Below are 20,118 nucleotides of genomic sequence, written 5' to 3'. Positions count from 1 at the left end.
GGCTAAGGGGAGACATGACAGAGGTGTACAGAATCATGCATGGGATGGAGAGTGTGGACAGGGAGACATTTTTCTCCCTCTCTCAAAATACTAGAACCCAATGGGGTCATCCCATGAAGCTGATTGGTGGGAGATCCAGGACAAATAAAAGGAAGGACTTCTTCACACAGCGCCGAGTTAAATTATAGAACTCACTACCGCAAGATGTAGTGATGGCCACCAATTTGGATGGCTTTAAAAGGGGGTTGGATGAATTCCTGGAGGCGAAGGCTATCCATGGCTACTAGCCCTGATGGTTGTGTGCTATCTCCAGTACTCGAGGCAGTAAGCCTGTGTGCACCAGGTGCTGGGGAACATGGGTGGGAGGGTGCTGTTGCATCATGTCCTGCTTTTTGGTCCCTGGCCGATGGCTGGTTGACCACTGTGTGAACAGAGTGCTGGAAGAAATGGACCCTCAGTCTGATCCAGCAGGGCACCTCTTATGACATCAGTACATAGAATCATATAATAGCAGAGTTGGGAGGGGCTTACAAGGCCATCAAGTCCAACCCCCTACTCAATGCAGGAATCCACCCTAAAGCATCCCTGACAGATGGTTGTCCAGCTGCCTCTTGAAGGCCTCTAGTGTGGGAGAGCCCACATGGACAACAACAAGGCAAGTAGGCTACCCAGCCAGAGATGGTTGGTGATTGTGGTCCATGCCAGCCCCATTCTGTTCAAGGTCCCCCACTGAGGTTGCAGAATAATTGACTACAGGCCTGGGTGGAACTTCAAGGAAGACCATAATGCCACTCGTGGATGGGCTTTGGTCCTGTGTAATGGATTCTGGTGGTGGATTATTGCCCCAAAATACTCCAGCCCCAATCAGTAACTAATTATTATTATTATTATTATTATTATTATTATTATTATTATTATTATTATTATTTACATTTGTATACTGCCCCATAGCCAAGGCTCTCTGGGTGGTTTACATAGGATAAAAACACTTAAAAACAATATACAAAAATTTAAAATCACAAAATATTACAAATCCCGTGAGAGGTCCAGCCACAGCTAAAGGTTCTTCATTGGTTAGCTGCCTAACCATGGCTGAGCGTGTCCTCTGAACAGGGCCGTAAAAGCAAACCCCTGCGTACATTATCACAAGTATCCAAAGTCAACAATACTTACAGCAACATGTAACAGTCGTCTGATGGCCTTGTTGTTTCCTGAGCCACAGTAAGCCATTGCAACAGTATACATCCCTGAACGACGCAGGATCGGATCCTGGAAGAGGTACAGCGCTTTAACATTGATACTGTAAGTTAAGTGGTGGATGCGGTGGGTGGGGTGGGATCAGAGGGGCCATGTGGGATAGGGTGACAGCAGAGTGGCAGGTCGCACGCTTTGCATGCAGAAGGTTAAATTCCTGTCATCTCCAAGTAAGGCTAGAAAGACATGTCCAAAACCCTGGAGAGGCACTGTCAATCAAGTGTAGACGATATAGGGCTGGATAGAAAAACAGTCTTAGAATCATAGAATAGCAGAGTTGGAAGGGACCTACAAGGCCATCGAGTCCAACCCCCCGCTCAATGCAGGGATCCGCCCTAAAGCATCCCTGATCCAGCTGCCTCTTGAATGCCTCCAGTGTGGGAGAGCCCACAACCTCCCTAGGTAACTGATTCCATTGTCGTACTGCTCTAACAGTCAGGAAGTTTTTCCTGATGTCCAGCTGGAATCTGGCTTCCTATAACTTGAGCCCGTTATTCCGTGCCCTGCACTCTGGGAGGATCGAGAAGAAATCCTGGCCCTCCTCTGTGTGACAACTTTTTAAGTATTTGAAGAGTGCTCTCATGTCTCCCCTCAATTTTCTCTTCTCCAGGCTAAACATGCCCAGTTCTTTCAGTCTCTCTTCATAGGGCTTTGTTTCCAGACCCCTGATCATCCTAGTTGCCCTCCTCTGAACACGCTCCAGCTTATCTGCGTCCTTCTTGAATTGTGGAGCCCAGAACTGGACACAATACTCAAGATGAGGCCTAACCAGGGCCAAATAGAGAGGAACCAGTATCTTGCACGATTTGGCAGCTATACTTCTATTAATAGCATTTGCTTTTCTTGCAGCCATATCGCACTGTTGGCTCATATTCAGCTTGTGATCTACAACAATTCCAAGATCCTTCTCATTTGTAGTATTGCTGAGCCAAGTATCCCCTACCTTGTAACTGTGCATTTGGTTTCTACTTCCTAAATATAGAACTTGGCATTTATCCCTATTAAATTTCATTCTGTTGTTTTCAGCCCAGCACTCCAGCCTATCAAGATCACTTTGAAGTTTGTTTCTGTCTTCCAGGGTATTAGCTATCCCACCCAATTTTGTGTCATCTGCAAATCTGATAAGCGCTCCCTGCACCTCCTCGTCCAAATCTTGACTTGGTATAAGGCAGCTTCCTATGAGATGGAAATAACCCCCTTTCGTTGGAACCAGTTACCTAGGGAGGTTGCGGGCTCTCCCACACTAGAGGCCTTCAAGAGGCAGCTGGACAACCATCTGTCAGGGATGCTTTAGGGTGGATTCCTGCATTGAGCAGGGGGTTGGACTCGATGGCCTTGTAGGCCCCTTCCAACTCTGCTATTCTATGATTCTGTGAGATTATTTTTAAAATGTCAGCCCCAACTCCATGCTGGTTACAAGAAAACCGTAAGATTATTTTAAATGCATTAAAGGTGACTGAACTACTAGTAGGAAACCAATTTGCTGAAGACCTCCTTCAATATTCAGATTTGACAGTGAAATCTTGTCATTGGCACTAAAAGCTCATGTTTATCACAGCAATACTATGGGCTTGAGACTTTCATTCAATTCCAACGACTTGAGATGGTCTGTCTTGCTTCATTAAATAATGCTTTAGATAGCAGTAAAATATTACATATTGCATGTCACACAACAGTCAAGTGACATCAAAAATTAGCCCATACTATGAGTAGCACATAGTACGGGCTAAAATGGAGAGCAACAGGTTGAGGAAGGCTGATTTAGAAGCTGTTCTGTTAAGAATTGGCCATGGTATGACCCAGGAACCTTCCCCCTTGAAATCTTAACTCAACTGCAAACTCATTAGATAAATTTAAGCAAGGCACCGTCTTTCAATGACATCACCTGCAATAAGTGGATAATATTAACGTACCGCCAATAAACTCAAAGGATAATTGTAAAGACTGCAGACATGTTATTTATTTATTTATTTAAAACATTTATATCCTGCCCTATATCATTAAGCTCTCAGAGCCGCGTACAGATAAAAACATACAGTATAAAACAATAAATATGCACAGTTAAAACAAATTAAACCATGATCTAAGTTAAAACAATATATAATTTAAAAGCAGTAAAAGCAGTTAAAACAGTGTTCCAGTGAGTTTAACCATCAAAGGCTTTGTTAAAAAGCCATGTTTTTTACTTGCATCGAAATGAAATCAATGTTGGCACCAATCGGGCCTCCAAGGGGAGGGCATTCCACAGTCGGGGTGCCACCACAGAGAAGGCCCTCTCCCTTGTCCCATCATAGCATATATGTTGCATTGGTGGGATGCGGAGAAGGGCTCCTCCAACAGATCTAAGTTCTCGGGCAGGCATATATAAGGAGAGGCGCTCTCTCAAGTATCGAGGTCCCAAGCCGTTTAGGGCTTTAAACGTCATTACCAGCACCTTGAATTCCGACTGGAAGCATATAGGCAGCCAAGGACCTTGCACCCACACATCAAGAAACATGGCAAGCTATTTTCCATGTATTAATTTTTGCTCAGCAATTGCCCTGAAAGTCTGCTGTCAGGAAGGAAGATGGGATATCAATATTTTCAACAAACACATACCCGAATGTGCTCAACATTGTCTTAAGATGCCCCTAAGTAAAAAGCTAAACAAAATTGAAGGGAGGGGGGAACGGGGCTGAGATTGAGTGGATCATTTTTCAGGAAAAGCTGCACTCACCTTATCTCTGCAGAGACTCTCAATGAGGGCGTCTGCCTCCTCCATCCTCCCGTACATCACCAAGGCAATGCCAACTGCCAGGCCTCGCAAGATCTTCTCATGCTGGGTTTCTTGGGCATAGCCCACCATATCCTCAATTGCCTGAGCATTTTTAGATCCTAGCATCACCAGTCCCAGAGCCAGACCTGCTGCCTCACCTTTAATGAAGGGAAGAAACAGAATGAAGACAGAATACCTGGACCATCCCACTGTTCTCTGCCTCTCAAACATGCAGTGATCCAGGTGGGTGGTTTGGCCAAACTTGAACGTCAACATTAAACAATTCATTTTTTTGTCTCTAAGGCTCAGGATAGGCTACAACCCAAAAGCATAAGCACCCAAATCATAAAGCAATACAATAACTTTTGTGATCCTTAAACTGTGGTCCTCTGACCCTTCAGGTCATTCTCTAGGCAACGACAGAAACTGAGGGCCCATTCTATGGTAAGCAGTGATGAATTCCTAATTAAAACTCAATGGCCCCGTTCAGAAGTCACCTTAAACCACGGCTTTAACCATGGTGGTTAAGCCAGAAAGTCGGGCCGTGTTCAGAAGACACCTTAAACCACAGCTTTAACCATGGTGACTAAGGCCTTTTGCCTTTTTGACTCCAATGCTGCTGAACTGAATTTGCGCTCATCCGGGCAGCACAGGAGTGCAAAAGGAAGCAGATTCATTTCAGAAACCTTTCATGTGGTCTCCCACGAGACAATCATCATGCAAAAAAAACCTGCAGTGAATCTAAAGGGAAAAGCAACCCCAAAATATAATTCACAACACAAAATTTAGGAATTGTTGCTAGAAGCCAAAGTTTTAAAAGATTAGATCTGCTACACGAACAGAATGCTGGACTAGATAAACAAGATTATAAACCTGAAGCAGAAAGATTAACAACAGAAGCCTAAACCTCTCCTCTTCACCTATCCTCCTAACTACTTGCATGAGGGATTGTAGTGAGGCCCAAATCTACCCCTCCCTGTAACCCTTCACTGCAAGTACAAAGGCTTCTGTGGCACTCTGCTACTTCAGACTGCAGGTCAGGACTCATATGACGGAACGTGCTTCTGTTTAAAAAATCCACAGAAATCTAGCCTAGCAAGGAGAAGGATTCTAAGCCCAGCCTTCTGCTAAACATGCTACTTTTCTATGTCAAGAAAACATTTTTCATGGAGAAGCACTCCATCACATCAAGATTCCTCTCTCCAGGTTCACCACGTTAGAAGTTTACCACATCAGCAAGAAGGCCACACACACACATACCAGTCACTTTAAAAGCGATTGCTTACCTGTCACCGCATCATCCTGGTACAAGTTAGTTTTCAAAAGATCATAGACATCCTGGCGTGCAGTTCCCATAGCCGCCAAACCAAGTCCCAGGCTACCGCCATGTCGGACAATCTATAGAAAAACGAAGAGAACTGTTTGTATTCTCCAAGAGCCTATACTCAGTTTCTCAGGTGGGCTGGACAGCACACAACCAGTCTCAGGTAGTCAGACAAACACCCTGCCAAAAGCCCATTTTACTTAAACATTTTGTATTGCTGCTCATATTCCAGAATGGAAACATTTTTCTAACTGTTCTGAAACTAAACAGTAAGTTTATGTATTCATGTAAAACTATAATTCCATTAGCTTTTCTTCCTTTGCTGAGATGTAGTTTTCAGCAGTTGAAAGAAGAAACTCAGTGCTGATTCTTCATGAGAAATCTGAAATCAATAGCTGTACATGGCGTAACATACGCCGTTGTAGCATATCTTAAAGTTTATTAATTAAATATCATCACAGGGGCGTAGGCTGTTTGGAGGCCGCCAATACAGCGCCGCCTGGCAGACCTGGGGGGCAGGGAGGTTGGGGGGAGGGGGAGCAGGTGTCGCCCTCTCCCCGGGGTTCCTGTCAGCCTTGGGCCGCCCACCCAGCTCGCATGAGATTAGGCTGGGGCCTCGGCTTGCAGGAGGCGAGCGGCCTCCCACCCAGCCACCGAGGGGCCCGGCCGTGCTTCACTCATGCTCCAGACTGTGACGCTGCCCCCTTCGTGGGGGGGAGCGAAGAGGGAGAAAGGGGGTAGGATACCTTGGAAAGCCCGGAGGAGTCGGGCGAGGGGCTTAGCAACGTGTATCAGCTGACGTTACATGTTGTTACTGTTGCTCAGCAACCTGTGTCGGCTGAAGCCTTTATGGAAACACACCTAAGCGTTTTATATAGATAGATGTTCATTTTGCCTCAGGACACCCACATCAGGCTGCCCACACTTTAAGATCAGAAAGAGAGGCCCTTCTCATTTGCCCATCTGTGAGAGCAATTAGGTGGGTGTCTACACGGGAGTGGGCCTTCTCTGCAGCGGCCCCAAACCTCTGGAACAAACTCCCATCGGAGGTCCGCTATGAACCATCCTTGCAGGTTTTTAAGAGGGCCTTAAAAACATTTTATTTTATCATGGCCGGACCATGATGAGTACTATTATTGCAGCTGTTGTTGTTCTTGCTGCTTTTAATTGGTATTTTATTGTGATTGTGTTTTTATTGCTTTGAGTATTTCAACCGTTGCCATGTATTTCATTGTTGTCAACCGCCTTGTGAAAGGTGGCCCAGAAATGTTTTAAATAAACAAATTCATTTAGGGTGTTTGCATACCGTCTTTCAATAAAGTTCCTAGGCCGGCTAACACAATTTCGCACTCCGTCTGAGGAACCTAAGGGCCACCCTGCCACCCTAAGGCATCCTCTGACAAGCATCATACGAGACAGTACATACATCATTGCTGGCATTCTTCAGCTGGTTCAGCAGGTAGTCTATGATGTCTCCTCCATGATTGGCGTGGATGAGTCCCAGGGCATAAAGTCCACCACCTTCCTGATAGGCTGACCCTGGGGATGTGTCTTTTGGCAGGTACGTTGCCATTAACTGAAGAGCTTCCTTCTCGTGACCCTGGACATTCATCACAAAGAAAGAATACAGAACATATGAAGAGCCCGCTACCACGACACAGGCTCTCAACACCAGGCCTGGCCGCGGCTACTCCCTGCTCAAGCCAAGCACCACCTGATATGCCTGAGATGGACCAACAGGTCATTGACCAGGTTTGCTCATTTAGATATCTGGGCATTCTCTTTAGTGAGTCCCTCTCGTGGAAAGGGCACGGGGAGGCAGCGAAATTGAAAGCACAAAAAACTATTGGGGCTCTAATGAAGTTTTATTATAATAAAGGGGGACGGTTGATCTAACCTGCCCTAAAAATATTTATCACCAAAGTAATACCACAGCTGCTTTATGGGTCTGAAATCTGGGGGTCTGACAACACCATGACCGAAGCCTTGGAGATTGTGCAGAACAACTTCCTTCGAAAACTTTTCTCTCTTCCATCTGGTACCCCTGCAGCTTTCTTGCGCACAGAAGCTGGTACTCCTTCAGTCAGGGCAAGAACTGAGAATGCTCAGCTAAAATATTTTAAACGAATCGCCATCTTGCAAAATAAGCGTCGTCCTACTAAGTGTTTTTTAGAAATGGATAATAATTGTCATTGGACAGCAATATTCCAAAAGCTCCTGCATAGTTCTCATCTCCCTGAATTGAAGTTTGCTCTAGGCATGGATAAGAAGCCACTACGGGATTGGTGGTTTTGGATAGATTCCAGGAGGGACCTGGAACTTCTTAAAAATTCTAAATTCTCTCGATGGTTCCCTCTTCTAAAAACAGAACACTATAGAGCAAGTTATCTGTCCAAATTGAGGCCACTGCCCCTGAGAAATGCTTTCATTGAATTGAGGTTTCAAGTGATGCCAACCGCAGTGCTGGATGGACGCTACCACAAGGTACCATTCGAATCGAGATTATATATCTGTGGTCAACAACAAGTGGAAGACATAGCACACTATATGTTAGCTTGCCCTCTGTATAGGGGCCCAAGAGAGAGACTCCTGAAACCGCTGCTGACATATGGAGGCATGAATGCCCAAGCAGAAACAGTCCTCTTTCTCCTTAGCGATACCAACAGTTATGTCACTCATAAAGTGGCCCTGTTTGCACTGGCAGCGAAAAAGATTAGGAAGAGAGAACTTGATAAAATTGCTATAAACTGCTACGGAGACTCAGAGTGTTGAGTGAAATGAGAGCTTTAGTCAGAGTAAATTTAAGGTTGTCTGTATGGTTCTCTTTGTTATTTGAACCGCCCAGAGAGCTTCGGCTATTGGGTGGTATAAAAATGTAATAAATAAATAAATAAAATTATTGCGTACTTTTATAGTTGTATGCTTTTCTATGGATGTATTTGTCATGGCCTTCGGCTAGCACAATAAACTTATGATGATGACGATGAGCCCCAAAAAAGACCCAGTCTCATTACATATTGCTAAATGCCCGGGAGAAGAGAAACGTTTTGACCTGGTGCCGAAAAGATGACAATGTGATGTTTTGCTCTTTTCATCCTTTTATTCTTTCATCTCTTACTGTTCGCTGCTCCGGAATCTCTTTAGATGAGAGATTTGTTGTATTTATTTACAACAAATGTTGTGAATAAATGCATAACGTGTGATAGATGGGCCGCCCTTGAAAATGCTCCAGAACCTTCAACTAGTACAGCATCTGGCTGCTAGAACTCACAATGTTTTTACCCCCAAAAGCCAAGTCTAGGGTTGGGGGGAGCAGTTTGAACATGTGTGTATGGATGCGCTGAATAACCAGCTATGCAGGGAAGTGAGTCGGGCACCTCAGGCTGGTGGCCCACACAGAGAGCGGAAGAAGGTCACTGCCGCGACACAGGCTCTGAACAACAGTCCTGGCCACAGCTACTCCCTGCTCAAGCCAAGCACCACCGCTTGATACGCCTGAGGCAAGGGATAAAAACCACCTTCCTCCAAACTATGTGGAGAAAGGGGTGTTAACTGGAGAAGGATTTCAATATGTATAATAATGCACTGTGAATTTTATGTGCTGAGGTGAATAATTGTCAGAGTGGGTGCTAAATGTATCAACTTCAGATGATAACTGCCAAACAGACACGTGGGATTTTTGTGGTAGTTAAAAACAAAATAATTAAAACTTATTTTAAAAAGTCCACAAGCTTTGTTTCAAATGAAAACATTTCAAAACCTTTTTGAAACCTTTCATCCCATCCTTCTACCCATTCACATACGCGCTTTCCTTTCCCTCACACAATCACTCTTGAGCTTTCTTTATTATCGGTATTGTTTAATATACGTCAACTAGGTGCACACCACACTCCAAGGACACCACTCTCTACACAGAACTTCAAATTCTCCAGAACATAAGTACTCTAAACACAGACAGCTAAAGCACAGAGAGCGCTAAAAACTCCAAGAGTACCCAAAAAGTCTCCCTCAATCCCCTCAGTCAAAACTCCAGACATACATTTGGGAACTGACTTGTGGGGTGTAACGCCACACCCGCCCTGCCTCCTCTCAAATAAAGGGCCTTCAGCAAAGCGGCAAAGCCCTTCCATTTTAGCAAGGCATTTGGGTGCTGAATTGTTGCCTTGTGGAATGTTTTGGGTTTTTTATTATTATTATTATTATTATTATTATTATTATTATTATTATTATTATTATTCTCTACAGTTTTAAATTTGACTGTGTTGTACTGTTACTTTCTGCTGCTGCTGGAGCGTTTTCTTGTTATGTTCTAAGGGCTGTGCTATATTGCTATTTGTAAACCGCCCAGAGAGCTTCGGCTATTGGGCGGTATAGAAATGCAATAAATAAATAAATAAATAAAACCCTCTCCGGAGGGCCTTCTCCGCTGTGGCACCCCGGTTGTGGAATGAGCTCCCCAGAGAGGTCCGCCTGGCGCCTACGCTGTACTCCTTTTGTCGCCAGCTGAAGACCTTTTTATTCTCTCAGTATTTTAACACTTAATTTTAACTTGAATTTGAACTTTGCTGTTTTAACTTTGTATTTTAATTTTATATCAATTTTGCTGCGTGGTTTTTATCCTGGTTGTGCTTTTTATACTGTGCTTTTAACCTGTTGGTTGTTTTACTATGGTTTTAATTTTTGTGAACCGCCCAGAGAGCTTCGGCTATTGGGCGGTATAAAAATGTAATAAATAAATAAATAGTTTGTTGTTTTATCTTCTTGTTGGCTGCCTTGAGCTCTCCAGAGAAAAGGTGTGGTATAAATAAAATACTGTATTTCTTCGATTGTAAGACGCCTTCGATTGTAAGGTGCACACTAATTTCAGTACCACCAACAGGGAAAAAAATACCTAAGACACACCTGCGATTCTAAGACGCACCCCGTTTTTAGAGATGTTTATATGGGGAAAAAAGTGTGTCTTAGAATCAAAGAAATAGGTAAAACAGAGTAAAATAAACGAGAACCCTGCTGCGTCGAACCAAGAGTCCTTCTTCTTCTTCTTCAGTACCCTCCTTCCAATATGCCTCTTGGATGCCCCATGAGCAGAGAAGAAAGGCAACAGTTCATTCACAACTCCTTCCAGGACAGACTTCCTCTGAATAAGGAGTTTCCATTTAAGTTAGCATAGCAAAGAGCCACTGAAAAATGACCCCTTCTCTATGATTTTGACTAATTCCCTTTTACACCTTTGGCTATCACCACTTATTGTAGCAGCAAATTCCATAACAATTATGCGTGAAGCACTTTCGTTTGCCTGTTCCGAACCTATTGCCAAAAAAATAAAAATGAAATGAAATAAATCTGCTGCTTAGACACTGTTCACAATGCTATAAGTGTAAAGAGCCTCTTCTGCTTTCTCAAATTGTTCTGTGGCTCCAGCCAGGCGTCCCTTTCCTCCACTTGAGGAGCTTTCTCACAACAAGAAGTTTGATAGATGCTTTTTCATACTCCCAATTCTAAATCCAGTTAAAATCTTGGAATGCAATGGTCCTGACAGCTGTTTTATTTAGCTTCAAAGAAAAAATGAGAACAGATACCATTCATTTGTGGCATAGCACAAAGCTTTTAAACTTAATTTGGGTTTGGAGACAGGGTTTAACGCTGCATACTTCCTGGAAGCAAGTCCCAGAAGATTTCGCAGAAGCTATTTCTGAGCAGACATGCATAGGATTGCAGTACACATCACTTTCTGGACTATAACTAACCTACATCACCTCATAAGATCCAGGACGGCCGGCAGGGGTTATGGGCAACTGGCAGCCCACAGTTCAAATTCAGACCTTCTGCCTTTGCTTTAATTAATGTATTTATTTATTATTTCATTTATATCCCACCTTTTTTCCTGCAAGGAACCCAAGGCAGCATACATAATCCTCTTCCTTGTAAGCCTATGCGGCAGGGTCTTGCTATTTACTGTGTAATCTGTACAGCACCATGTACATTGATGGTGCTATATAAATAATAATAATAATAATAATAATAATAATAATAATAATAATAATCCTCACAACAACAACCCTGTGAGGTGAGTTGGGCTGAGAGTCTGTGACTGGCCCAACATCACCCAGGGGGTTTCCATGGCCGAGTGGGGACTAGAACCCGGATCTTCCGACTCCCGGTCCGACACTCTAGCCGCTACACCAGACCAAACCCTCTTTACAGAGGGCCAACTTAACATACATGGGAAGGAGATCAGATTTAGGATTCTACTGCCTCCACAAAATATAGTTGTCTAACATTGACTTATAACAGGGTTGGGCCCTCTAGATGGTCTGGCCTACAACTCCCATGATCCCATGCTGGCAAGGAGTGATCCGGAGGGTCCCAAGTTAACCAGTCCCGAACTACACTCAATAGCACTTGTCCTTCAAAAGAGTTCTAGATATAAAAGAGTTATGTATACAACTTCCTGCACAGGCTGATGCACACTAAACAGTGAAGTAAATTAGACAAGCACAAAATCATGCTGACCAGTTTAGATTAAATCAGCAAGCATGTTTAATGCGGTTACATGTGTGTTCATTTTGAGGCAGCAACTGGGTTGTGGCCAGTAGATAGTTAAGTTATGGAACTCACTACCACAAGATGTAGTGATGGCCACCAATCTGGATGGCTTCAAAAGGGGGTTGGATAAATTCCTGGAGGCGAAGGCTATCCATGGCTACTGACCCAGGGCATTTGGCTGCCTGAGCTGAAGCGGGCTAGAGTGGCCACTGAATCTTATTTCAACACTGGCGATGGGGCAGGAGGGTAGCTTCGGGGGAAGAGGCCTGCGTGTGGTCTCACAATTTGACACTGCTCCCCCCCCCAGCACCTGTCGCCCAGGGCAGCTGTCTCACTCTGCCCTGGCTACAGTCCAGACACACACCTAAAAAAGGATATTATAGAGCTGGAAAAGGTGCAGAAAAGGGCAACTCAAATGATCAAGGGGCTGGAGCATCTCCCCTGCGAGGGAAGGTTACATCAACTGGGATTGTTTAGCTTGGAAAAAAGGAGGCTGAGGGGAGACAGGATAGAGGTGTACAAAATGATGCTCGGTGTGGAGAATGTGGACAGGGAGGCATTTTTCTCCCTCTCTCAAAATACTAGAACCCAACGAGGTCATCCCATGAAGCTGATTGGTGTGAAAGTCAGGATAAATAAAACAAAGTACTTCTTCACACAGCGCATAGTTAAACTATGGAACTCACTACCACAAGATGTCGTGATGGCCACCAATCTGGATGGCTTCAAAAGGGGGTTGCATAAATTCCTGGAGGTGAAGGCAATGCATGGCTCCTAGCCCTGATGGTAATTATTATTAATAATATTTCTCTATATAGCACCATCAACATTCATGGTGCTGTACAGAACAAAATAAAACAGAATACAAAACACCTTGCCATATGGCTTACATTCTAAAATCACAATAGCAAACAAACAGGGAGGGGAAAGGCCAACCAGCATGGGGGACAATAAAACTAATAATAAAAACTAGTATCATCACACTACGGATTATAACCTTTCGAGAAAAGAAACGTTTTCAAGTAAGATTTAAAAACTGGTTGTGTGCTACCTCCAGTGTTCGAGGCAGTAAGCCTGTGTGCACCAGTTGCTGGGGAACATGGGTGGGAGGGTGCTGTGGCACCATGTCCTGCTTGTTCCTCCCTGGCGATTGGCTGGTCGGCCCCTGTGTGAACAGAGTGCTGGGCTAGGTGGACCCTTGGTCTGATCCAGCATCAGGGCACTACTTATGCTCTATGGCCTTTTATAACTTTATGATTAGCAGAAAAAAATGTTGTTTGACCTCAGCTAATCAAAACACACTTGTTTCCTAATAATGCAAGCTTAAACAAACTTTAATACTCTACTTTTTCTATCAGGGATTATCCAATTTTCCTTTTATTTCGCAGTTAGTTTGGATATTTAGAGCCTCGTGTGGCGCAGAGCGGTAAAGCAGCAGTTTCTGCAGCTGAAACTCTCCTCACGGCCTGAGTTCGATCCCAGCGGAAGCTGGTTTCAGGCACTCGACTCAGCCTTCCATCCTCCCGAGGTCGGTAAAATGAGTACCCAGTTAGCTGGGGGAAAGGTAATCACGGCCAGGGAAGGCAACGGCGAACCACCCCGCTATAAGGTCTGTCAAGAAAACATCAGTGAAAGCTGGCATCCCTCCAAGAGTCAGTAATGACTCAGTGCTTGCATGAGAGGTTCCTTTCCTTGGATATTTAGTTATTTTAAATTATGTCCCATATACAGAGGGTCCGTTTAATTGAAAATTTAATTAAAAGTGTTTTTTTAAAAACAAGAAATTCAAGACCCATGTCAAACATTATGGGTGAGATCCAGCCTCAGTAAGTTGAACATAGTTCCCGTTGGAAGCAATGGGTGAAGTTAGCCACTCATTTCAATGTGAACCAAATTCAACTAACTGCATCCAACCCTATGATTTATTTCAAACTAAGCCCTCCCCATATAGAACAGCTTCTATATTATAGATCATTTAATAAAATAGACATTTGAAATTACTGTTCTCAAGATGTCAAACTTAATTTTACAAATATTATCCAGTTTCCAGAAAAATCTATTAAAAGGAATCCAAAATATGCCTTGCTATAAACACCATGGAGGAATCCATTTTTCCTACCCTCTACTATAAACATACTAAAATGAGATTTTCCCAAAAATACTTGGACACAGCTGACTCACTAGAGGAATATCTGTCTATCTGCCAAAGACATCTATCAGAATAAACATGTCTTGAGTTCTCACATTATGAGGTACAAACGGTGTACACACAGTGTACTTACTAATTTTGTAAGATGTGAAGAGACCCCCAAATGTGATAATCTATTAGCATGAAATCAGCGACACAAAGATGTATTCCACACCTGCATAAGAGCTGGGCCAGTACAAACAGGAAGGCCTCAATCTATCCTAAAGTAACATCAAAGGCAGTGTATTACCAAACGTATAGTGCAACAAATAATTGGGTATTACCTTATGTATGACACCGAGGCTGGCTGTAGCAGTAAACTTTGCCCAATTGGTAGCCCTGGCAAGCCACTCCAAATTATCTCTGCAAATGGAAAAGTTGGGTACTGAATAAATATCAGGGTCGGTCAAACCTTCGTATTGCAGGAATAGTGGATAAAATCCAATGTAAGTCCTACCTAAGAGTCATGACTAACTTAAACCCTATTCATTTCAATGGGCCTACTAAAAGTAGGACTTATTTATTTAATTACATTTATATACCACCCCATTGCTGAAGCTCTCTGGGCGGTTTACAAAAGTTGAAAACAATGAGCATTAACACAGATACACAAAATTTAAAACCACTCAAAAGTATAAAAACAACAATATCCATTTGACTGGATTTTACCCAAGGTGTTTAAATACCAGCACCCTGGTATTTAATACCATGATGAGGACAAAAATGCTCTGCTCTGCTCCTTTTGCTGTAGCAACTTTGGCTCTAGACTACTTGGCCTCAACACTACCAATATCCGCAAACAGGAACATTCAGATTCATACATTTCACATATTCTTCAACAGGGAAGTAACAGCGGAAGACTCAAAAAGATGACTGTTCCAGGTCGTCCACTACAGGCAGTATTTATTTATTTAAAACATTTATATCTCACCCTATATCAATAAGACCTCAAGGCGACATACAGTAGTGCTCCAGCAAAGACTCGGCCCCACCCTTCCACCCATACTCTTCCAGTCCCACCTGTCACTTCCAGAGATAGCTGAAGACTGTTCTCCATCAGCTAAACTCCCGCCACAGATGGCTTTACACCTCCGCAGCGTTGATCCCCACCATCCGAAGGTTCACACGCTGCCCCACCAAATGCTTTTACCTAAGGAACTGGTCGCTGGTGGTTCCACAATGCATAAAGGAGTTTGCTATAACGGTTGCTGTGTGACAGACAGAGTTCCGCACTGCGTCCTGGAGAGGCAAAAGAGCAAGAAGTCACCATCAAGCCATGGGGAGCACAAGCAAGTAGGAGCACCTCACTGGCAGCAAGAAATCTCTACGCAGAGGCACCAAATAGGAATGCTGACAAGCTCAAAAAAGGTTATGGGAGAGTGATCGAAGTATAGGCGACACATCTCTAATTATTTTTGGAAATTACGTCCTCAGCATGTTTGTTTTCCTTTTGTCTTTTCTGTTATCTGGTTGTGACAGCTCTGTCTACATTTACTGGACCACATAGATTACGGGCATGTCTACACCTTCTATTTATCCTGGGGTCAGCTCACGGTTGTCCCTGTGCATCCAGCACAAGGGATCCCAGAGTCAACCGGGGACAACCTCTCACTTTTCCTGGGATAACTGCAACGTAGTTTTCCCGGTTTTTCTCGCGGTCCTGGGACAGCCCCGAGGATCACGGGCAGTGTGGCGCCCACTCCCGGGGTTGTCCCTTCTTCCCCTCGAGTAGCGGTGTTCTGCCACCGGGCACGGAGCTCTGCAAGGGAGCTCCGTGACCATCGGGGGGGAGTTGTTTTGCCACCAAAGCGATGGCTCTTGTTTTTTTTTAAAAAAAAATCAGTTACATTTTGGCTCATGATTGCACCCACGTTGATGTGCAAACATCTCCTTCAAAAACACAAAAAACGCCACGCCGGACATCCCTCTTTCCTTCCATGACGTCGCGCTGGCGTTTGGACGCTGGGGGAGGATCCCGGAAGCAGGTAAGTCCGCGATCCTCCCCCCTCTACACTCTTAGGTGTAGACAAGCCCTATGTCTGTTATCCTTGAGTTATGCCTTGAGTAAAATACTCTGTATTTTAATCTTATATCAATTTTGCTGCGTGGTTTTATCCTGGTTGCGCTTTTTATACTGTATTTCGTAATTGTGTTTTTAACCTGTTGGGTGTTTTATTGTGGTTTTAATTTTTGTGAACCGCCCAGAGAGCTTCGGCTATTGGGCGGTATAAAAATCTAATAAATAAATAAATAAATAAATAAATCCTTGGCTTTGTAAATTCTCTGGTTTAGAAAGATGCTACATTCAACGTGTGTCACTGGAAAACAGAGAACAGTTCAAAGGAAGAACCCTCCAAAGTAAAACCCTGATATGCTACGAGCACTTAATAATGTGCTATTCTGCCTTGAGGCAAACAACATCAAAGATCTCCGAACAATGCTTGCAGAAGTAGGAGAGAAATCAGATGCAGGCCTTACCTTTGTGTTTTTTAGAATCATGAGGTCTGTGTTGTTGTTTCGTATTAAGAACTGCAGGTGTAATTCAATAGCCATTTCGCCACTTAAAATTTTTATCATTTTGGGGATCTGGTCTTTTGATTCAGGGTTCTTCACACGTACACATGGAGATAAAGACAAAAAGGGTGAACGATAATAAAAACCTGCACAATTCTCCCAACAACTACATCATATAATATTTGCTAAGATATCTTTGGCAAGATTATTCATGGCAGGTAAGCAAGAAGATTTATATCGATATCCATGGGACATACGGCTGAAAACTCAACGTTTCATTCTCAAAAACCTTTTTACTGTGGGCATTTTACTGGCAACAGCTGGCTTTTTCTAACAATAGCACAGAAGAACAGAGAAGATGCAGCCAAAAAAGAGAGCAGTTTTTGGGTCCCCCTCTGTTGTTGCTTCTAGCAGCTGGGCACTACTGGAGGGTGAATGAGCACGCTAGCAGCTGCGGCGCTGAGTGCATGCTAGAAGGGAACTCCGAAGGCTGGCTAAAACAGCTATCGAATCCATCAGCTGCTACAGTCACCCTGTTGCTTCCTACCACCTGGAAGCTCTGTTTAGGGTTCCTGGATGAACCAAATCAAGATCTTTTCCATTTCTTATAAAAAGCGGCAATATAGCAGGGGGTTGTGAGGGTGTCGGAAGCCTAGCTTTCAAAGCTCAGTATGTTGCTGTGCTGAGCGGCCTCATTCCCCGTGTCTTTCAAGCACAGCCAGCCCCTTAGAATGCCAAGACAGTGTGGCCGCCTTTCCCTACAACGGGGAAAGTATGTCTTTGCAGGAGCATAACCACAGCCAGGTTATGCGCTAATCTAATCCCCTCTCAATCCTTTCTTTTCAGTTTGCATTCCAGGCAAGCGGGCGGGAGAGATTAAGTTCGGGAATGCTCTGGGCTTCAGGGATAATTTCTGCATGCTTTCACCTCGGCAGGGCTAATTTTTCACCAAGGACATCATTCAAGACACTCTTCCCCTGAAGTGCGCTAGTCAAACAGATCTGGCACTGCGTGGCACGCTTGAACTTCGCTAGAACGCCAACGCCACTGTGTGACTTGCATCAGCCTGAAGATGGATTTCCTTGCAACGTCCTCTCTTCATCAAAGCCGCCAATGGTTTTTTGATGATTCGCATGGTGTGCTTGGCCCAGCGGTGGGTCTAAAAGCACCAATGCTGTAGCCCTATTGAAGCCCAAGGAAGTGCAGGCCTGAGCACTGCCTGAGTGGGAGACCACAGGGGAGTCGGGGTTTTCCAAGATCTGGCCCAACTTACTTACAGTATTCCTATTTGGATACTGGGATTTAATGCCCAAATTGAAAGAGTCCAATCTGCATTTCTTAGAAAACTACTGGGCCTCCCTTCCTGTGTGGGGAACGGAGCTATTTATCTGGAAGTGGGTATTGGATCAGTTGAATGCAAGGCATGGATCGAGGCCTTTAAATGGTGGCTACAGCTACGTTTACTTCTTGGGAGGAGAGCAATGACAAATCTTGGCAAAATAGTTAAGAGCAGAGACGCCACGCTGACAACAAAGGTCCGCATAGTTAAAGCAATGGTATTCCCCGTAGTAACCTATGGCTGCGAGAGCTGGACCATAAGGAAGGCTGAGCGAAGGAAGATAGGTGCTTTTGAACTGTGGTGTTGGAGGGAAATCCTGAGAGTGCCTTGGACTGCAAGAAGATCAAACCAGTCCATACTCCAGGAAATAAAGCCAGACTGCTCACTTGAGGGAATGGTATTAAAGGCAAAACTGAAGTACTTTGGCCACATAATGAGACGACAGGACACCCTGGAGAAGAGGCTGATGCTAGGGAAAGTGGAAGGCAAAAGGAAGAGGGGCCGACCAAGGGCAAGATGGAGGGATGATATTCTGGAGGTGACAGACTTGACCTTGGGGGAGCTAGGGGTGGCGACAGCCGACAGAAAGCTCTGGCGTGGGCTGGTCCATGAAGTCACAAAGAGTTGGAAGCAACTGAACAAATAAACAACAACACAGCTACACTTCCTGGCAGCTCCTGGTAGCTATCTCCATTTACTGCTCTCAGATTCCTATGTCACTCGTTGGATGAGAGAGATGGAGAAGAAGCTACTTAGGCTGGGCTTCTCTGCAGAAGCTGGGGGCAACTATGGGCCTCAGAAGGCCCAATCTCTTGTTGTTCAATGATTAATAGATCTAGATCTACAGCATTTAAGAACTACCAATAACGAATCTTGCTCTCCACTGCTCTACAACAATTTTAATAACTATGGACGAACTGCAGCTTCATATCTGTATGCTTTAACCATTCCCAAGTACAGGAGAGCATTTACCCTTGCTCACTTTAATGTGTTGACATCAGCATTACTAGAAGGACGATGTAGTAAAATCCCGGTTAATGAACGGATTTGTCCCTGTGGTTCTGGAGCAATAGAATCTGTCGAACATGTCATTTTGCATTGTAACATGTATGAGGAATGCAGAAAAAAGTTAATCTTTCCTTTATTAACAGCCTTTTCTGGAAGTAGCCCCACAACGTTGGTATTAATCTGTTTAAGGGATGTGTCCTCCCATATTACTGAAAGGGTCTCTAAGTTTCTCATGACCTCAATGCAAATTAGAAAAAATAACGTTGCAATCCTCCCGAGAGAAGGAACTCACCAAGCTGTATTTTGCTTTTATGTCACTTTTTATCTATCCTTTGCATGTTTTGGTGTTGATTTTGCTGGTCTGCGACCGTAATAAATAACAATGAATGAATGAATGTGTTTTCCAAGAGGAAGAGGAAGATATATAAAGCTATGCTTAGCATGCAGATTTATATTTTACCTTACTCTATTCACTGCTTTCTCTGCCACAAGCAGCTGCAAAGCATGACTTCAGCAACTTAAATATTTATGACTGCAATCAATGGCTAAATAAGGCGTTATTTTGTTTCCTGCTTTCAGGGGGAAACTTAAAACACACTTAATGCCCTGAACAGTAAAAGAGCAATAAATCTTTTCACAAGCTAGCTCAGATATTTACTTGAAGGAAAAACACACACATGGTGCTAAGCAAATATGGAATTAGAGATATGGAATAAGCAGCTCTTTCACACCAGCAAAGCTACTGTTGTCCAAGAGATTCTAAAGGCAGTAAAACTACAGCAGCCCAGTGTCAAGCTAATTGGAACTACAGCCTAGGCTAGCTTTCCCTAGCTTGGTGTGCTTAAGATGTGTTGGACTACAACCCCCACCATCCCCAGTCAACATAGGAGGAGGAGTCCAACACATCTAGAGGGTATCTGGTTGGAGAAGGTTGGTCTTTCATAGAATCATAGAATAGTAGAGTTGGAATGGTCCTATAAGGCCATCAAGTCCAACCCCCTGCTCAATGCAGCAATCCACCCTAAAGCATCCCTGACAGATGATTGTCTAGCTGCCTCATGAAAGCTTCTAGTGTGGGAGAGCCCACAACCTCCCTAGGTAACTGGTTCCATTGTCGTACTGCTCTGGCAGGAGGTTTTTCCTGATGTCCAGTTGGAATCTGGCTTCCTGTAACTTGAGCCCATTATTCC

At 44.0% G+C, this 20,118-nt stretch overlaps 1 protein-coding gene across 1 annotated transcript in view; it reads right to left on the bottom strand.

The window, feature by feature from the left end:
- The window catches only part of PSMD1 (proteasome 26S subunit, non-ATPase 1), a 138,340-nt gene that overhangs the window by 102,727 nt on the left and 15,495 nt on the right, over window positions 1-20,118 (bottom strand). Inside the window, exons 9-15 of the mRNA XM_063131768.1 lie at window positions 16,546-16,674; window positions 15,218-15,306; window positions 14,352-14,430; window positions 6,760-6,933; window positions 5,296-5,407; window positions 3,971-4,167; window positions 1,174-1,269 (exon numbers count right to left, since the gene is read on the bottom strand). Of these exons, the coding sequence (XP_062987838.1) occupies window positions 1,174-1,269; window positions 3,971-4,167; window positions 5,296-5,407; window positions 6,760-6,933; window positions 14,352-14,430; window positions 15,218-15,306; window positions 16,546-16,674 (876 nt within the window). The remainder of the gene's footprint in view (window positions 1-1,173; window positions 1,270-3,970; window positions 4,168-5,295; window positions 5,408-6,759; window positions 6,934-14,351; window positions 14,431-15,217; window positions 15,307-16,545; window positions 16,675-20,118) is intronic.

This window comes from Elgaria multicarinata, chromosome 8 (assembly GCF_023053635.1).
Source record: "Elgaria multicarinata webbii isolate HBS135686 ecotype San Diego chromosome 8, rElgMul1.1.pri, whole genome shotgun sequence".
NCBI lineage: Eukaryota > Metazoa > Chordata > Lepidosauria > Squamata > Anguidae > Elgaria > Elgaria multicarinata.
The sequence above is the reverse complement of the archived record's forward strand: the minus strand, read 5'-3'. Positions and strand labels throughout refer to the sequence as shown.